This window comes from Ursus maritimus, unplaced genomic scaffold (assembly GCF_017311325.1).
Source record: "Ursus maritimus isolate PB19 unplaced genomic scaffold, ASM1731132v1 scaffold_17, whole genome shotgun sequence".
NCBI classification, from domain to species: domain Eukaryota; kingdom Metazoa; phylum Chordata; class Mammalia; order Carnivora; family Ursidae; genus Ursus; species Ursus maritimus.
In genome coordinates this window covers 12,251,232-12,272,805 of record NW_024424119.1, presented here as the reverse complement: position 1 = coordinate 12,272,805, position 21,574 = coordinate 12,251,232, and the positions used below count along the sequence as shown (strand labels likewise).

Below are 21,574 nucleotides of genomic sequence, written 5' to 3'. Positions count from 1 at the left end.
CAGCAATGAGCCAAGGACACCTGTTTTCACTACTGCTATTCAACGCTGTACGTTAAGTTCTAGTCAGAGCAATAAGACAAGGCAGCAAATAACAACAAACTGCAAAGGAAGGAGTAAAACTAGCTCTACTTGTAAATGACATGACCCTATATATTTAAAAAATCCCTGAATATCCAAAAGAAAGCTATTAGAGCTAAAAAATTCAGCAAAGTTGCAGGGTATAAGATTAACATATGAAATTAAAATTCAGCTGTGTTTGTATACAACAGCAATGAACAATCCAAAAAGGAAATTAAGAAAACAATTCATTTTTAATAGAATTCAAAAGAATAAAACATGTAGGAATAAAATGTATCGAGGAGGTGAAAGACTTGTACACTGAAAACTGTAAAACATTGCTGAAAGAAATTAAAGACCTAAATAAAGGGAAAGCTATCTCTCATTCGTAAGTTCGAAGACTTAACTGGTATAAAGATGGCAGTACTCCCTAATTTGATCTATACATTAAATACAATCCCACCAAAATTCCAATCTCATGTTTTACATAAATGGACAAGCTGATCCCAAATACTTCCTAATGCTCTCAAATACCTGTATGTTTTTACCAACTGATGGTAATTATAATAAGCAGAACAGCTTAATACATGACATGTATACCTATTGAAGTAATAATTATAGGTATTCTAAAAGCACATCTCATTTACAAAAGAGGGTCAACGTGGACATTTTTGGAAAAAGGGCTTTTACAAAAAATGTACTTCTCTTGCTGTGGACTAGACACTAAATACCTCATAACAACTATACTCTTTCTAAACTGTAAATACCTCCTCCCTCCTGGGACTAAAAGCCACACAGCACAATTTTTTTTTTTTTTTTTTTTTTTTTTTTTTTCTAAACAAGAATGTTCGTTAAATGAGTTCAGGGCTTCACAAAACCTCATCACATAACCTAAGTAGCTCCTTAAAAATATAGTCTCTTATTACAGCTTCTTGTTCTTTTATTTTTAATTAATAAGCTTATCTGAAAAGTACAAGAGAAATGGAATCACATTTCAGGCTCCAATGCCTTCATTTCAATCTTTTGAAAGGAAATGATCTAATGATTCAAGTACAATACAAAGAAATTCAGTAAGGGTAGATACAGATATGTAGTATCTTACCACACTTGATTCTGAAGGAACAAGTAATAATAGAACTATCAAGGATTTCAAATTTCTATTCCCATGCACTTTGAATAAATGTTATTTACTTCACTATAGCAAAAGAAAATAAGTCACCATACCCAATGTCGGTAAGGGGTGGTTTATCTCTTGCTCTCTTATAACAGAGGAAAAGTTCTGGGCTTTTCAGACTTCCATAGTTCAAATTTGCTTGAAGAGCTGATGGAGTGGCTTCAACACAGGTGTAACCTTCAGGTACCGTTTCCCCAGCAGATTTGTTAATAACTGCAATGTCTGTAATTGGAGCTTTAGGCCCAGTTGACTTAGTATCTAAACGATTTACTTCTTGATCTAAAAGAGTAGATGTGTCAGTGAGACCTGCCACAACAAAGTAGTCAGTCACTCTTGGCCCTTTGTCTTCTATCATGGTTGCTACTGTATTTCCTAGAAGAGGAAAAAAAAGAAAAAAGACCTCCATTAAATAAAATACTTTATTTTATAAAGTTTATAAACACTCCTGAGTTAACAGTTATCAACAAGCACATTTCCCAGCTGGATTTATAATCAAATTGTTGTCCTCCCAGAGAAGCAGCCTGTTTTGGTATTATCTTGTCAGCTTTTACCTGCTATACAGTACAAGCTTACAGCATCAACTCATTTGTAAGGCAACTATGATCCTTTCATATGCCAAGGCCCTGTTAAGAATAATCAAACTGTCAGAAGTGGGCTATGGGCTACAGTGCTTCAACAAAATGCACTTAATGAACAATATTCAGATCATTTAAAAAATCATTCTCTTTTAGGTTACAAAATTCCTAAAGCTAAGCTTCACATTTAAACAAATGAATTGAGTTCATCATGAATTAAGTCAAGGTCTAAGACAAAAAAAATAAAGGTAATAATAATGAATGTAATCAAACTGGCTTCCTAATCCAGTTAGGAGCCTGTCCCTTCTAGTTAAGAAACTTTATGGGGGGGTGCCTGGGTGGCACAGCGGTTAAGCGTCTGCCTTCGGCTAAGGGTGTGATCCCGGCGTTAGGGGATGGAGCCCCACATCGGGCTCCTCCGCTGGGAGCCTGCTTCTTCCTCTCCCACTCCCCCTGCTGTGTTCCCTCTCTCGCTGGCTGTCTCTATCTCTGTCAAATAAATAAACAAAATCTTTAAAAAAAAAAAGAAACTTTATGGGAACACCATGTAAATTAAGTCAGTCTAGGAATCACTATGTATTTCCTACATAAATACCAGACAGAGCATAAAATACTATAACTAAAGAAGACAAAATTATATAAAACACATATTAAGAGACTGTATTGTATTAAGGTAATACACGGTAGAAACCCAGACATTATGAACATTGAGTCAAGATTTCTATTATCTCTAAACTCAGCACCTCTAAAAATAAAATTAAACTTCTGAGGTTTTAAATATTTCCATGGATTTTATGTGCTTTTTAAAAACAACTTTATTTAAGTATAAATTACATACAATAAAATGTCCATATTTAAAGTATAAATTTCCATAGATACATACACCTGAGAAATCATTACCACAATCAAGATAGCAAACATATCCATCAAAACCCCAAATTTTCATATATCCCTTCCTCCCCAGGCAATGAGTAATCTGCTTTGTCATTAGTTTTTAGAACTGATGTACATGGAATCATATAGTATGTATTCTTTTTTCATAATTATTTTAAGATTCATTCATACTGTTGTTTCTATCAATAGTTCATTCCTTTGTATATTTTTTTAAATATTTTTTAAAGTAATCTCTATACCCAACTCACAACCCCAAAATGAAGAGTTGCATGCCCTATCAGGTGCCCCTCATTCCTCTCTATTGCTAAGCAGTATTCCACTGTTGAGTGTACCACAATATGTTTACCTAGTTACCTTATTAATAGACATTAGGGTTATTTTCAGTTTGGAGTTATTACGAATAAAGCTGTCATAAACACCCACGTATAAGCCTTATGGGCATAAGCTTTCATTCACCTTAGGTCAATTCTTAAGACGAAAGGACTAGATCACCTGCAAGGTATATACAGTTCTAAAAAACTGCTAAATAGTTTCCTAGACTGAGGATACCATTTTATATTCCTACCATCAGTATATGAGACTTCCAGTTGTTCTAAATCCTCTCTATAGCTCTATATACGGTCTTTTAAATGGAGACACTCTAACATGCCTTTAGTGATACTTAACTATCATTTTAATTTGTATCTTTTTTTTTTCCAAGTAGGCTCCACAACTAGCATGGAGCCCAACTCAGGGCTTGAACTCACAACCCTGAGATCAAGAGTCTGATGCTTACCTGGCTGAGCCACCCAGGCAATCATTAATATGCATCTTTCTAATGACTAGTGATGTTAACCACATTTTCATGTGCTTATTTTCCATCCATGTATTTTCTTCACTGAAGTTTCTGTTCAAATCTTTGCCCATTTTCTACTTGGGCTGTTTGTTTACTCATTCTTGAGTTGTTTTTTGTTTTTAAGATTTTATTTATTTATTTGTTTGTTTAATTTAGTTTAGAAGGAGAGAAAAGGAAAGAGCTTGTGCGCTAGTGGGGGGAGGGCCAGAGGGGGAGGGAGAGGGACAGGCAGACAGCCCCCTTAGCGTGGAGCCTCACATGGGGCTCAATCTCACAACCCTGAGATCACCATCTGAGTTGAAACAACAGTCGGACGCTCAACCGACTAAGCCACCCAGGCGTTTTGAAAGTTCTTTATACATTCTATAGAAAAATCATTATCAGGCATATGCTTAGCAAATATTTTCTCCCAATCTATGACTTGTTTTTTTACTCTAATAGTACCTTTTGAAAAGTAGAAGTTTTTATTTTTGATGAAGTCCAATTTACCAATCTGTTCTTTTATGGGTCGTGCTTGTGGTATATTTAAGAAATCACTGTCTAATCTAAAGTCACAAAGGTTTTCTCCAATGTTTTCCTCAAAAAGTTTTATAATTTCAAGCTTTACATTTAAGTCTATGATCCATTTTGAGTTAGTTTTTGTATATAGTGTGAGGTATGAATAAAAATCCACTTTTTATATATAGATATCCAATTTTTCCAGCACCACTGGTTAAAAAAACTAACTTTTCTCCACTGTTTTGCCTTTGTACCTTTATTCAAAAACCAACCACCCAATATGTTTATATTCATCTCTGGATTCTTCATTCCACTGATCTGTCGATACGTCAGTACCAAATGATTTTGGTTACTGAAGCTTTATAACAAATCTTGAAATCAGGAAGTGTTAGTCTTCAAACTCTGTTCTTTTTCAAAACTGTTTTGATTATTCTATTCTAGGTCCTTTGTATTTCAATAAGCATTTCGGAACGAGCCTGTCCATTTCTACCACCAAAAAAAGGCTACCAGGATTTTAACTAGGACTGTGTTGAAACTGGAGGTCAATTTAAGAAAGACTGTCAATATTGAGTCTTCAAACCCATGAACAAGGTTCATCTCTGCACTTACTTAGATTTGTAAAAATTTCTCTCATCAATGTTTACAGCATACGGCCCTCACATCTCTTCGGATTTTGCTTAACAACGTAATAATTAATGCTATTGTAAATGACACTGTTTCCTTTTTAACTAAATTTCCAATTATTCTTTGCTACTACACAGAAATACAATTGATTTAATATCTTGATCTTATACAGTGCAATCTTCATACAGTTGCTTCAAAGTTGTAGAGTTTTGTAGGTACCATCAAATTTTCTACATAATGTGCCCATCAATAAAGACAATTTTACTTCTTTCTTTCCAATACAGATGCCTTTTATTTCTGTTTCTTGTCTTACCATACTAGGTAGAACATCCAGTAGAGTGTTCAAAAGAAATGCTGACCAAAGAAGATATACAAATGACCAATAAGCACATGAAAGGTGCTCAGGATCATTAGTCATAGCAGCATTATTCACAATAACCAAATGGTAAAAACCCAAACATCCATCCAAAAAATGAATGGATAAACATAATGTGACATATCATTACAATTACAGAATATTATTGTCATAAAAAGGAACTGAATTTGATAAGTGCTGTAACATGGATGAACTCTGAAAACTTTATGCTAAGTGAAATAACTCAGAAAGACACAGAAGAACAAATATTATATGGTTCCTATATAAGGTACACTGAATAAATTCATAGAGACATAAAGTAAAGTAGAGGTTACCAGGGGCTGGGAGGGGGAAGAATGGAAAGTTATTGTTTAATGGGGACAGAGTTTATGTTGGGGATGATGGAAAAGTTTTGGGTATAGCAGTGGCAATGGTTATACAACATTGCCAATGTATTTAATGCCACTGAAACGTATACTTACAAATGGTTAAAATGATAAATGTTATGTATATTTGCTAGAGTAAAAAAGAAAAAAAAATGTAGCAATAAGCATCTCTCCATATTAACCTTCTGGGCTTCAGTTAAGTTACAGAGTAAACTCCCAGAATCAGCTTTCCAGATCATAGTATATAAATCAATGTGTAACAACTATTATATGCTTCTTGCCTTTTCAAAAGAACATACCAATTTACCCTGGCAACAGTAATGTATCTATGGTTCAGTGGGAGTTACAACTGTATTTATGTTTATAGTGTTAGAGTAAAATTGGTATAGAGAGATTTTAATACACATTTCTTTGATTAAAAAGGAAAAAAAAAGAAAAAAGGAGAGGCACCTGGCTGGCTCAGTCAGTAAAGCACGTGACTCTTGATCTCAGGGTCGTGAGTTCAAGCCCTATGCTGGGTGCAGACATTACTTAAATAAATCAATGATTTTTTTTTTTTTAAGAGAGAAATGTTGAGAGCGGACATCTTCATTTTGTTCCTAATCTTACAGGGAAAGCATTCAGTCTTTTATCAATAAATATGATGTTACTTGTAGGTTTTTCATAAATGCTCTTTATCAAGTTAAGAAAGTTCCTTTCTAATCCTTAGACTTTATCAGGAATAGATGTCAGACATTATCACACACTTTTTCTGCATCTACTGACAAGAAACATTTCTCTATCTTTGTTTAACATAGTGAACTACAATGATTAATTTTCAAATTATTAATCAACACTGCATTCCTAAAATAAACCCCACTTGATCATGATATATTATCCCCTTTATATATTCTTGCATTCTATTTGCTAAAATTTTGCTTGAAAATTTATGTATGTTAATGAGAGATACTGGTCTGTAGTTTTCTTGTAATATCTTTATCTGGTTTTGGTACCAAGGTAATGATAGTCTCACAGAATGAGCTAGGAAGAACTTCCTCCTCTTCAAGTTTCTGGGGCAGTTTGTATAGAATTGGTACTATTTCTTCCTTAAATGTTTGATAGAATTCACCTGCAAAATCATTTGGGTCCGGAGTTTTCTTTGTAGGTAGGTTTTTATAACTAAAAATTCAATTCCTTTAACACATATAGGCTATTCAGGTTACCTACTTTCTCTTGAATAAACTTTCATCGTTTGTGTCCATTCAGGCTGCTATACCAGAATACCATAGATTGGAAGGCTTATAAACAACAGAAATTTATTTCTCACAGTTCTTGAGATTGGGAAGTCCAAGGTCAAGGCACTGGCAGATTCACTGTATAGTGAGGGCTGGCTTCCTAGTTCCTAGAAGGCTGTCTTTCCACTGTAACTTCACATAATGGAAAGGAGCAAGGGATCTCTCTGGCATCTCTTTTACGAAAGGCACTAATTCCCCTCGTGAGGGTTTTACCCTCAGGACTGAAATACCTCCTAAAGCCTCACCTCCAAATACCATCACCCTGGGGATTAGGTTTCAACATCTGAAGGGGGGGAGGGGACAGTCAGTCTATAGCAGTGTCTTCCAAGAAATTTGTCCATTTCACCTAAATTGTCATATTTATTGGCACAAAGCTGTTCATAATAGTTCCTTATTATACTTTTAATATCTGTAGAATATGTAGTGATGTCACCTCTCTCATTCCCAATATTATTAATTTGGGTCTCCTTTTTTCCTCACCAGTCTGGCTAGAAATGCATCAGTTTTTTTTTAAGATTTTATTTATTTATTTGAGAGAGAGAGAGAGAGAACACGAGCTGGGGCTGGGGGTGAGGAGCAGGAGAGGGAGAAGCAGACTCCCCAGTGGGCAGAGAGCCTGATGCAGGGCCTGATCCTGGGACCCTGAAGGCAGACGCTTAACCAACTGAGCCACCCAGGCACCCAGAAATTTATCAATTTTATTGACCTTCCCTAAGACAGCTTTTGGTTTCATTAATTTTTCTCTATTGCTTTTGTTTTATACTTCATTGATTTCTATTTTGATCTTCATTATTTCCTTCCCTCTGTTTATGCAAAATTTAATTCGTTCTTCTTTTTCTAGTTTCTTAAGGCGGAAGCTGAGGTCACTGATTGGAAACCATTCTTCTTCTCTATTGTAGGTATTTCATGTTATAAATCCCACAAGTAATGTTTTAGTGGCATCCAAAAATTTGTGTATGTTTTCTTTTTATTCAGTTCAAAACACTTTTTAATTTCCCTTTCTTAAAGTATTTTCTTTGACCAATGGACTATTTAAAAGTATGTTTTTTAGTTTCCAAATTTTGTACTCAGGAATTTTCTAAGAATCTCGGGTTATTAATTTCTAATTTAATTACACTGTTGTCAGAGAATATACTATGTAAAACTTGAATTCTTTTACATTTATTGAGACTCGTTTTATGGGTAAGAATATGGCCTACCTTGGGGGCGCCTGGGTGGCGCAGCGGTTAAGCGTCTGCCTTCGGCTCAGGGCGTGATCCCGGCGTTATGGGATCGAGCCCCGCATCAGGCTCTTCCACTAGGAGCCTGATTCTTCCTCTCCCACTCCCCCTGCTTGTGTTCCCTCTCTCGCTGGCTGTCTCTATCTCTGTCGAAAAAATAAATAAAATCTTTAAAAAAAATAAAAAGAAAAAGAATATGGCCTACCTTGATAAATACACCATGTGTACTTTAGCACTTCAGCATGTGTATTCTGTTGTTGGACAGAGGGCTCTACAAATGTCAATCAAGTACGTTAATAGTGTTGTTCAAGTCTACTATATCCTTACTGATTTTCTGTCCACTTGTTCTATTATTAAGAGAACAATATTAAAATCTCTGACTATAATTGCAGATTTGTCTATTTCTCCTTTTAATTCTTATCAGTTTTTGCTTCATATATTTTGAAGCTCCATTATTAAGGGCATAAACATGTAGAATTGCTATGTCCTTTTGATTAACTGACCCCTTTATCATTATGAAACGGCCTTCTCTATCTCCAATAAAAATTATTCTGTATTAACAAAAGCTTTTGAAAAACATTAAAATATTTATAAAAACTAACAGGTACAGAGTCTAATAATTAAATTTCATTTTCCAACTACTGCTAAGATAATCTTTCAGAATCAATTTCATTTCACCCTACTGTTTAGAATGGCATACACTTTAATGAATAAATGCTGTTAATATCAACAAAATGTCAGTAACGTCAATCTATAAAGCTAAATGTAGTTTACACAATTCTCTCACTGTAACAAAAAGATCTGTTTAAGGCTTCAGAAATATATGTGTGTTCCTTGGTGTTCCAAACCATGGAGAATGAATGGTGAATGTCATTTAAACCACAAAGAGAGTACAGTATTATCAAAGTTATTTGCTACATTTAAGCAATTTAAAATAGAGCCTTGGTGAATCCATTTAGAAAGCATTATCAACATGAGCTAGCTACACTGGCTGGGTCATGAAATTACAAAATTGAAAAAAGTCACTTCAGACAAAATCAGTTCCTTTTTCAGAACACAAAGCAGTGTAATTCTCTACTGTTGCACCTGCCACTGAAAAGTTTTGTAAAGAAGGAGGGTTGTAAAGAAAGGCTGCAAATACAAATGCCTAAAGGGGTCAAGTAGGATGTAAGAGTCGTGGGAACTAGAGAACAGAGGCAGCCACTACTAGTCAGATCATCCAATTGTTGCCAAATGGACTTGGCAAAACCAGAATTTCTTTTTTGCCTTCTTAAAAGAAGCCAGAAATCAGGATATTTATGTAAATCTCCATGTTCTAAAATATCAGCAACTAATTCAGAATTCTTGTAAACAATACTAAGTTCAAACAAAACACATTAAGCAGGATATAGTCACTGTAAAGTTTAAATTAAAAGTCTAGAAAAGAACAATTTCTAAATTCCATTTAAAAATTTTTTTTGAGGGGCACCTGGGTGGCTCAGATGGTTAAGCATCTGCCTTCATGATCTCCAGGGCCTGGAACGGAGCCCCACGTCCGGCTCCCAGCTCAGTGGGGAGTTTGCTTCTCCCTTTCCCTCTGCCTCTACTGCTTGTGCTCACTCTCTCTCAAATGAATAAATAAAATCTTTAAAAAAAACTTTTTGACGTGGTTAAATACCTAACTTCACCATTAATAATATATAAGCCAATAAAACTAACTGTATACCAAATTGACAATATAATCACATAAAAGGGAATGAAAAATAGAACTAATGCAGATAATTTAAACAATTTAACCTAAAGAACTGAAAAAGAAATCCTAACCTCAGACATAGTGGTATGGCTGCAGCAATTCAAACATTATTCTGTACATACTCTATATCTGAACGATTGTTGGAAGCCAGAATTCTTACTGTGAGAAAAGAGAGCGATAAATACAGGATGGGAGAGGGCAACTAAGAGTATGTGTACTGCCACAGAATTAGAGGCATCAGTATGAACTCACGATTTTAAAATACGTATGCACTAAATGTAATGTGGTACCGTGAACTGGAATATAGAACAGAAAAAGCACATTAACATAAAAACTAGTGAGATTAAAATAAAATCTGGATTTTAGTTAAAAGCAATATAACAATGTTGTCTTAGTTTTGACAAATGTACTTTGGTAATGTAAGATGTTAACTATAGAGGAATACAGGAATTCTCTGTACTATCTTTTCAACTTTTCAGTAAACCTAAAATAATTCAATAACAAAAATTTTTAGGGGTGCTGGGTGGCTGAGTCAGTTGAGCGTCTGCCTTCAGCTCGGGTCATGATCTCGGGGTCCTGGGATCGAGCCCTACATCGGGCTCCCTCCTCAGTGGACAGTCTGCTTCTCTTCTCCCTCTCCCTCTGTGATCTCTCTCGTTCTCACTCTCTCAATAAATTAATTAATTAAAAATAAATAAATAAATTTTAAATATGTGTGTCAACATTATTTATACTAGACAAAAAATGGAAATAGCCCAAATGTCCACCAACAGATGAGGGGACAAATAAAATGCAGTACATCCATATAATGGACTATCTTCAGCAGTAAAGAGGAATTAAGTACTGATACATGCTAAACATGGATAAACCCTAAAACATGACACTAAGAAGAAGAAGTCAGTCACAAAATACCACATATAGTATGGTTCCATTTATACGAAATGTCCAAAATAGGCAATCTATAAAAGGAGAAAGTCGATTTGTAGCTGCCTAGATTGGGGGGATGGGGGAAATGGGGAATGACTCTAACGGGCCTGGGGTTTCTTTTTTGGGGTGATAAAATTGATTGTGGTAATGGCTAAGCAATCTGTGACTACACTAAAAACCAATGAATTATATGCTTTAAATAGGTGAATTGTGTGATATGTGAATTATTTATCAGTAAAGCTGTTAAAAGTGTATGTGTGTATGTCTCCTATTACTGAAAAGGAAACCCAAAAACAGTGTCGCCCCACCAGCAACAAACATACTCAGCACCTAAATCTTTGTTTCTTAAAACCATTCCTCATCAAAGGATACTAGACCTCCTTGGAGAAATGACCAATTCCAAGGCTGGGCAAGAAAAGCACAAGATAGGGGAGCCTGAGTGGCTCTGTCCGTTAAGTGTCAAACTTGATTTCGGCCAGGTCTTGATATCACGGTTTTGAGTTCAAGCCCCATGCTGGGCTCCATGCTGGGTGTGGAGCCAACTTAAAAAAAAAAAAAAAAAAAAAGGCATGAGATATACCTAGAACACCTTAAGAAGGAAAAAAAACACTACTCAAAGACTAATGGGGTCCTATCAAAAGGACACAGGATCTAGCTTGAAGAGTCTCCCACTAACCAGACTGGGAATAATTTTAGCATCAAAATGAATGATAATAATAGATTATAACACACTGGTTTTTTTAAATCCTTGAGTCTACACTGATATTATAAAATAAATGAATGAGGGGGAGGGAAAGAAGTTTCTTCACAACAGAATGCCAACTAATAAACATAGAATGAATGATCAAAAACCATTTTACAATCATCACAGTATTCAGTTTCAAGCAAGAATTACCAGCAGATGCTAAAATCTCTGGGCAGAAGGCTGTTGAATACAGGATATTTATACAGTCTCAAGGCCTTTTCCCAGACATACTAATAATTACAAGAGAATAAAATGTATCAGGGTGCGTGGGTGGCTCAGTTGGTTAAGAATCCAACTCTTGATTTCGACTCAGGTAAAGACCTCGGTGTTGTGGGATCAGCCCTGTCAGAGCCTGCTTAAGATTTTATCTCTGCTCTTCCGCACCCTCTCTAAGAAAAAAAGAAGAAAATGTATCACCAGAGAAAGCTGGTGGTCACCACTTTAGCCAAATAATCAAAATTAACATCATTAATGATTAGTCAAACTGATATTACATGCCTTCTGATGTGAATAGACATCTCTACAAAGACGACATCCAAATGGCCAATAGACACATGAAAAAGTGCTCAACATCACTCGGCATCAGGGAAATACAAATCAAAACCACAATGAGATACTACCTCACACCAGTCAGAATGGCTAAAATTAACAAGTCAGGAAACGACAGATGTTGGTAAGGACCTGGAGAAAGGGGAACCCTCCTACACTGTTGGTGGGAATGCAAGCTGGTGCAGCCACTCTGGAAAACTGTATGGAGGTTCCTCAAAATGTTGAAAATAGAGCTAGCTACCCTACAATCCAGCAATTGCACTACTGGGTATTTACTCCAAAGATATAAATTTAGTGATCCAAAGGGGCACCTGCCCCCCAATGTTTATAGCAACATGTCCACAATAGCCAAACTATGGGAAGAGCCCAGATGTCTACTGACAGATGAATGGATAAAGGAGATGGGGTGTGTATATATATACCCAATGGAATATTATGCAGCCATCAAAACATGAGATCTTGCCATTTGCAGCAACAGGGTTGGAACTAGAAGGTATTATGCTAAGTGAAATAAGTCAATCAGAAAAAGACAATTATCATATAATCTAATATGTAGAATTTAAGAAACAAGGCAGAGGGGGCGCCTAGGTGGCACAGCGGTTAAGCGCCTGCCTTCAGCTCAGGGCGTGATCCTGGCGTTATGGGATCGAGCCCCATATCAGGCTCTTCCACTATGAGCCTGCTTCTTCCTCTCCCACTCCCCCTGCTTGTGTTCCCTCTCTCGCTGGCTGTCTCTATCTCTGTCGAATAAATAAATAAAATCTTTAAAAAAAAAAGAAAAAAAAAAAAGAAAAGAAACAAGGCAGAGGATCATAGGGGAAGAGAGGAAAAAATGAAACAAGATGAACCCAGAGAGGGAGACAAACTGTAAGAGACTCTTATCTTAGGAAACAAACTGAGGGTTGCTGGAGGGGAGGAGGATGGGGGAATGGGATAACTGGGTGATGGACACTGGGGATGGTATGGGTTGTAATGAGCACTGGGTATTATATAAGACATGAATCTCAGACCTGTACCCCTGAAACAAATAATACATTATATGTTAGTTAACTGAATTTAAATGTAAAAAAACACAAAAAGAAAAAAAAAAGAAAAAATGCTCTACAGAATAAAATTTAGAACAGCGTCCTCTACGTATTACAGAAAGGTTAACTTACTGAATAATTCTTTTCTCATCTTTCTCATATACTAATGTCTTATATAATCCTATAAAAGCCAACCTTTGTTTTGTTTCATTAGCCAATTTTCAAGCTGGTATCACCCATAGGTAATTATAATAGCTCTAAATGTTTTCTGATCTGGCAGATAAACCTCCTCTTCACCACCACCCCCTTTTTTTAAAGACTTTCCAGCCTTATTCACCTAAGTTTATCAAGTTTCAGTGGAGGTTGGGGAGAGGACAGGGGTGGGAGCTGAGATCTTTTTTAGAACTGCTCAAAACACAGTTTATTTAAGGAGAATGGGCATCTTTACAATATTAAGTTCCCTACTCAGGAGCATGATATGACTCTCCATTTCATTCAGGTCTTTTTTAAAAAAAAGCTTTTAAGCAAAGTATAATCTTTTTCATTCAGGTCTTGTGTAGATTATTCATTAGTATTTTACAGTTTTGTGGCTAATACAAATGAGCTCTTATGCTTGCTAATCAATCACTGCTGGTTTATTAATGACCTATTACCGAGCCTCAGACATTGCTCTAAATGCTGGGAATTGAAGCAATGAAAACACCAAATGCCCTGTCTTTATGGAACTTACATCATAGTTGGGAAATAATCAGTAAACAAGTATAAACTTATAAATAAATAATTTCAGAAAATGTAAGTACTATGAAGAAAAATAAAGCAAACCAGAGGGAAAGAAAGTGATAACAGAAGGACTTATTTTTACAGTGCAATCAGGGAAGACCTCTTTGCAAAAGAGGCATACATATGTATATGGCCAAGAGTATGGAAAGAAAAGAGATTAAATGGTCTTCTTAGTGAAAGTGGAAGAGCAAAATGAGGAGGTAATGCTGGGGGCACAAGTGATATCTGTGGCCATAAATTTAAAGTGAGACCAGTCAGCACTCTTGTTTTCTCCAATCACACTCAGCTGCTCAGGTTCAAGGAAGTGGAGTTGGCAAAGTAATGAATTAATCAGAATTGAAGTTTTGCCTCAGTTATAGGTTGTTGTTGTTTTTAAAGATTTTATTTATTTTGGGTGCCTCGGTGGCTCAGGTCATGAACTCGAGGTCCTGGGATCGAGCCCTGCATCAGGCTTTCCGCTCAGTGAGGAGTATGCTTCTCCCTCCCCTTCTGCCCCTTTCCCCACTTGTGTTTTCTCCCTCTTTCTCTCTCTAATAAATAAATAAAATCTTGAAGAAAGAGAGCACATGAGCGGAGAAAGAAGCAAAGGGAGAGGGAGAGAGAGAATCCCAAGCAGACTACAGACTCCACACTGAGCACGGAACCGACAAAAGGCCAGATCCCACAACCCTAAGATCCTGACCTGAGCTGAAATCAAGAGTCTGGAGCTTAACCGACTGAGCCACCCAGGCACCCCTTACCTCAATTATAGTGAAGGAAGAGAGAAATGAGGGAATTGGTAACTTGATCCCATGAAATGGTACAGAACACTTGTAGGCATTAAAATTTTTATTCACTGAACCAATGTAACTGGATAAAGAAAGAAATTACTATACGTGGGGGATGACAGTGAAAAAGTGATGTGGCTAATGGCCTGGACCTCAATGGAATCTAAAGAATATCAGAACAGGGTACCAGAGTAGATAAGGTGGCCAAAGAGGAGACGAAAATCAGTTAGATGCTTAAAATACTTTCAGTGACAGATTATGGTCATAAAGTCTAGGGTAATGGTTTTCCACACTAACTACACAATGGAACCAGCTGGAACACTTTAAAAAATACCTATTAAACCAATAAAGTAAGAATTTGAGGGTGGCATAGTACCATAAATATTTTTAAGCTGCTCAGTTAACTGCAATGTACAGCCAGAATTGAGAACCAATAGTCTTGGGTGTGATCATGGAAGTAGGAAGCTGACGCAGACAGGAAAAGAAACAAGCTCTGGAGTTCAGAAATTCTAATGAAGTTTTCTTCTATTATTCCCAATATAAATAAAAGCATGAGCTATGTTCAAAGTATCTTACATGCATTAACTCATTTCACACTCGTAACAACCCAATAAGGTAGAACTAGTATTATTCTGTTTTTAATGATGAGGAAGAATGGAAGAGAACAGAATTGTACTTAATTAGGAGTCCTAAGTCATTGGGGCACCTGGGTGGCTCAGTCGGTGGGCATCTGACTTCAGCTCAGGTCGTGATCTTGGAGTCCTGGGATCGAGCCCCATATCGGGCTCCCCATCCCTCTCCCTCTGCCCTCCGCCTGCTCGTGCTCTTTCTCAAATACATTAAATCTTTAAAAAAAAAGAAAAGAAAAAAAGAGGAGCGCCTGGGTGGCACAGTCGTTAAGCGTCTGCCTTCGGCTCAGGGCGTGATCCCAGCGTTCTGGGATCGAGCCCCACATCAGGCTTCTCCGCTAGGAGCCTGCTTCTTCCTCTCCCACTCCCCCTGCTTGTGTTCCCTCTCTCGCTGGCTGTCTCTCTCTGTCAAATAAATAAATAAAATCTTTAAAAAAAAAAAAAAAGAGTCCTAGGTTATACATGACACAGTATAATACTATTTGAAGATAAACTGTGGTGAGTTATAAAGATGCGTTTATAAGCCCTAAGGCAACTACTTAAAAAAAAAAGACATATAGATAACAAGACAATACAGAGATAAATAGAATACTAAAATATATTCAATCCAAAAAGAACAGGGGCACCTGGGTGGTTCAGTTGGTTAAGAGTCTGCCTTCAGCTCAGGTCATGATTGGGATAGAGTCCCATGTCACGCTCTCTGCTCAGCTAGAAGCCTGCTTCTGCCTGCCACTCCACCTTCTTAAGCTTTCTGTCAAATAAATAAATAAAATCTTAAAAAAAAAAAAAAGAACGGATAGGACAAATTAAAAACAGCAAGGAAAAATAAAATAAAATAAAATAAAATAAAATAAAATAAATAGCAATGTAATAGATTCAAACCCAACCTTATCAATAATTTCACTAAATTTACGTCACTATCATGACAAATGAAAAATATGTCCCTATAAAAACTAGTATACAAATACTCATAGCAGGGGCGCCTGGGTGGCACAGCGGTTAAGCGTCTGCCTTCGGCTCAGGGCGTGATCCCGGTGTTATGGGATCGAGCCCCACATCAGGCTCCTCCGCTATGAGCCTGCTTCTTCCTCTCCCACTCCCCCTGCTTGTGTTCCCTCTCTCGCTGGCTGTCTCTATCTCTGTCAAATAAATAAATAAAATCTTTAAAAAAAAAATACTCATAGCAGCACTACTTAAAATAGCCAAAATGCAGAAACAACCCAACTTGATTCTATCAAGTCAGAATCAATAAACAAAATGTGGTTTTCATGCACTAGATTATCAGCCATAAAAGGAATGAAGTACTACTAATATATGCTCTAACATGGATGAACCTAGAAAGCATTCAGCTATTAATGATACTACATCAGTAATTATCAGGGAAATGTAAATCAAAACCACAATAAGGTATTACCTTATACCTGTTAGAATAGCAATTATCAAAAAGAAACAAGTGTTGGGCAAGAATGTGGAAAAAAGAACACTTGTCCACTATCAATGGGAATATAAATTGGTGCAATATGGAGGTTCCCCAAAATAAACAGAAACACCATGTTATTCCACTTCTGGATATTTATCCAAAGAAAACAAAAAATTAATTCACAAGATATATTCACCCCTATGTTCACTGCAGCATTATTTACAATAGTCAAGATATGGAAACAACTTAAATGTCCACAGACAGATGAATGGCTAAAGATGTGTGTGTGTGTGTGCGCGCGCGCGCACACACACACACACACACACACTGGAATATTACTCAGCCATAAAAAGAAGGAAATCCTGCATTTGTGACAACATGGATGGACCTTGAGGGTATTATGCTAAGTGAAATAAGTCAGACAGAGAAAGACAGACACTATATGATTTTACTTCTGTGTGGAATCTAAAAAACAAAACAAAACTCAGAGATATAGAGGGGCGCCTGGGTGGCACAGTGGTTGGGCGTCTGCCTTCGGCTCAGGGCGTGATCCCGGCATTATGGGATCGAGCCCCACATCAGGCTCCTCCGCTATGAGCCTGCTTCTTCCTCTCCCACTCCCCCTGCTTGTGCTCCCTCTCTTGCTGGCTGTCTGTCTCTATCTCTGTCGAATAAATAAATAAAATCTTTAAAAAAAAAAACAAAAAACTCAAGAGATATAGAGAAAAGATCAGTCATTACCATAAGGGAAAGGGATTCACGGTGGGTGAAATGGGTCAAGAGCGTCAATTGCATGGTAACAGATGATAACTAGACTATACTTTGGGGGTTTTTTGTGCATTTTTTTAAAGATTTTATTCATTTATTTGAGAGAGAGCATGAGCTAGAGAGCACAAGCAGAGCGGAGCAGCAGAGGGAGAGGGAGATGTGGCTCCCTACTGAGCAGGGAGCCCGATATGGGGCTTAATCCCAGGACCCTAAGATCAGGACCAGAGCCAAAGGCAGCCACCCAACAGACTGAGCCACCCAAGTGCCCCTAGACTACGCTTTGTAATGTATACAAAAATCGAATTACTATGCTATACACCTGAAACTAATATGTTTTATATCAACTTTGCCTCAATTTTTTAAAAAGTCACATACTGCACAATTTCATCTATAGGAAATATCCAGAATAGGCAAAACCATAGAAAAAGCAAGCAGACTAGTGGTTGCCAGGGCCTGGGGGGTGGGGGGGATATGGGGAGTGACTGCTTAAAGGGAAAGGAGTTTCCTTTTGGGGTGATGAAAATATTCTGGAACTAGATAGTGGTTGATGATTGTGTAACACTGTGAATGTACTAAATGCCACTGAATTGGGCATTTTTAAATTGTTAAAATGGTGAGCTTTTTTCACTTTTTTTTAACTGAAGTATAGTTAACACACAACATTACATTATTTTCAGGTGTACAACACAGTGATTCCACAAGTCTACACATTATGTTATGATCACCACATACCTATTATCTATCACCACACAATGCTATTACAATACCACTGACTATATTCCCTATGCTGTGTACCTTCACCCCATGACTTATACATTCCATAATTGGTAGCCTGTATCTTTCATTCCCCCTCATCTATTTTGCCCATCCCCCACCCAGTTAAAATAGTAAATTTTATGTGAATTTTGCCACAATTTAAAAAAAAGGAATGAATTTCTTATACAACAGGAATGAACCTCAAGAACCTTATCGTAAATGAAAGCTAGCTGCAAAAGATTACATACTGTATGATTTCATTTTATGAAATATCCAGAATAGGCAAATCTTTAGGGACAGAAAATAGATTAGTGGTTGCCTAGGGCTGCGGTGGGCAAGTGGGGGGTAAGACAGTGACTGCAATGGACACAAGGTTTCTTTCTGTGGTGATGAAAATGCACTAAATGAGATTACACTGATGGCAGGAAAATTCTGTAAATAGTACTAAGAACCACTGAATTGTACCCTTTTAATGGGTGGATTTTATGATGTGTAAGTTAGAACTCAATAAAACTGATTTTATTCTTTTTTTAAGATTTTATTTATTTATTTGATAGAGATAGAGACAGCCAGCGAGAGAGGGAACACAAGCAGGGGGAGTGGGAGAGGAAGAAGCAGGCTCATAGCAGAGGAGCCTGATGTGGGGCTCGATCCCGTAACGCCGGGATCACGCCCTGAGCTGAAGGCAGACGCTTAACTGCTGTGCCACCCAGGCGCCCCAATAAAACTGATTTTTTAAATTTTAAGTGGTCTAAAGACTCCTATTAAAAGAACTTACTGGACTAGATAAAAGAAATAAAATAAGACTCAACTCTAAGCTATCTCTAGGAAACACGTTTTAAATAGAGAGACATAACTGTGTTAAAAGTTAAAGGATGACTGACCTCTGACAAAGGAGCAAAGGCAATTCAATGGAGAAAGTAGTCTTTCAACCAATAGTGGTAGAAAATTGTATCTCCACTTGCAAAAAAAAAAAAAATTTAGACTGAGATCTTACACCTTCTACAAAAAGTAATTTAAAATGGATCATAGACCTAAATATAAAATGCAACACTATAAACTTCCAGAAGAAAATGTAGGAGGGGGCACCTGGGTGGCACAGCGGTTAAGCATCTGCATTCGGCTCGGGGCGTGATCCCGGAGTTCTGGGATCGAGCCCCACATCGGGCTCCTCCGCTATGAGCCTCTTTCTTCCTCTCCCACTCCCCCTGCTTGAGTTCCCTCTCTCACTAGCTGTCTCTCTCTCTGTCAGATAGATAAAATCTTAAAAAAAAAAAAAAAAAAAAAGAAAATTTAGGAGAAAATACATGTGATCTTGGGTTTGGCGATGAGTTTTCAGATACAAAAACCATAATCCATGAAGTAAAAAATAAGGTAGACTCTATTAAAAACTTCTGTTCTATGAAAGACACTGTGAAAAGAATGAAATGACAAGCTACAGAGTGTGAAAAAATATTTGCAAAACACATACCTGATAAAGGACAGGTATACTAAATATACAGAAAACTAAACGGTAAGAAAACAAACAACCCAATAAACAAAAAAGAAATAGAGAAAAGATTTGAACATATACCTCAACAAAGACGACAATCTACACATGACAAATATGTATATGGAAAAATGCTCAATGTCATTAGAGAAATGCAAATTGAAAAGAGACACCAATACACATCTATGAGAATGGCTAAAATTTTAAAAAAAGAAAACCTGGGGTGTCTGGGTGGCTCAGTCATTAGGCGTCTGCCTTCAGCTCAGGTTGTGATCCCAGAGTCCTGGAATTGAGCCCCACATCAGGCTCCCTGCTCAGTGGGAAGCCTGCTTCTTCCTCTCCCACTCCCCCTGCTTGTGTTCCCTCTCCCGCTGCCTCTCTCTCTGTCAAATAAATAAAATCTTTAAAAAAAAAAAAAAAACCTGATAATACCAAAAACTGATGAGGATACAGAACAGGAAATTCATTGCTGATGGGTATGCAAAGTGGAACAGCCACTTGAGAAGACAGCGTAACAGTTCTTACAAAGCTACACGTAATCTTACTATATGACCCAGCGATCATGCTCCTAGGTATTTATCCAAATTCATTTGAAAACTTTTGTCTATGCAAAACCTACATACAATGTTTATAGCAGCTGTATTCATAATCACCAAAAACTGGAGGCAAGGAAGATGTCATTCAATAGGTGAATGGATAAACAGACTGTGATACACTCATACAATGGATGATTCAGTGATAAAAAGCAGTGAGCTTTACAGCTTTATAGCCGTAAAAAACCATGAAGGAACCTTAAATGCACATTGCAAAACGAAAGGTGCTAATATGAAAAGACTAACTGCTATATGATTTCATCTATATAACATTTCAGAAAAAGCAAAACTACAGAAACAGTAAAAAGAGATAGCAGTTTCCAAAGCTTTAAAGTAAGGCAAAAGGGATTCTAGAGTTGGAGTACAGGGGATTTTTATGGAGGTAAAACTATTCAATACAACACTATAATGGTGGATACATGACATTATTCATTTGTCAAAATTCATAGAACTTTAAAGCATAGAAAGTGAGCTTTAATGTAGGCAAAAATTTTAAAAACCATTGAGGGGGTCAGGGGATCCCCCCAAAGCAATGTGGAGTAGGTCAAGAGAACATAACTCTATTACAAATGTATAAAACAAACTCACTGAAGGGAGTTGGAGGAAAAAGATACTGACCAAAGTAACTTTAGAAATGAGTGGAGTCTTTAAAACTAAAGGCAAAAGGAACTGCCAACAGGCACTCTCGTTGATAAAATTGCTTCCCACAGGAGTATGAGTTAACAATTCCAATACTGCTATATATGTGTACTGGAACTGAACAATTACATTAGTAGATGATGGACAGCAGAGCCAGGTTTCTCACTGTCAAAGCAGGAATCTACAGAAAAGTAAGGGGAGAAAACTATGATAATCCATTAGTAATGGATTAGAGACTCAGTATAAACTCGTATTTAGCTTAATATAAATACGGATGGTGACATATAGACTTATAAATATATGTGTAGAATGGGTTAATATACACAAGTATATTTCCTTGCTCAATCAGCTGAGAAGGCCTAGAAGCAATGACACCCCAATAGCAATCAGCACACCTACCACCCCAAGATCTTGGTTTATAACACTATTCTCCAATCAAAAGAACCGATATATCTTGAAGAAATGGCTGAGTCTAGGACTGGAACAGAAAATACACAAAACGAGCCTGGAGCATTTTTTAGTGCCAGAAAGTAAGTGCTCAAAAAATAAACACTGAGAGTATAAACCCACACTGAGAGTTTTATGTCAAAGGAGCACAGGAGCCAACTGAAAGAGCTCCCAATAGCCAAAAACAATAACTGTAACAATTTGAGCAAATAAAGTAGTACTGGATTATAACTGAAAGTATAAAATAAATATCCGTAAGTCCATTCTGATATAAATCAATGACATGAATAAAGTAATACATTAAGGAAAACAGGCAAATCTCCCATGCAAAACAATTTCAAATAACTTATGCAGATACTCTGCTCTCAAGGAATGTTACTCCCTAATCCTTAGGTGTAAAATGAGCATAGTGACTT

The 21,574-nt window shown here is 36.9% G+C and overlaps 1 protein-coding gene across 1 annotated transcript in view; it reads right to left on the bottom strand.

Moving 5' to 3' along the window:
* The window catches only part of DENND4C (DENN domain containing 4C), a 122,232-nt gene that overhangs the window by 91,158 nt on the left and 9,500 nt on the right, over window positions 1–21,574 (bottom strand). The window contains 1 exon segment of the mRNA XM_040631467.1: window positions 1,282–1,603. Coding sequence (XP_040487401.1) covers window positions 1,282–1,586 — 305 coding nt within the window. The 5' untranslated portion in view covers window positions 1,587–1,603.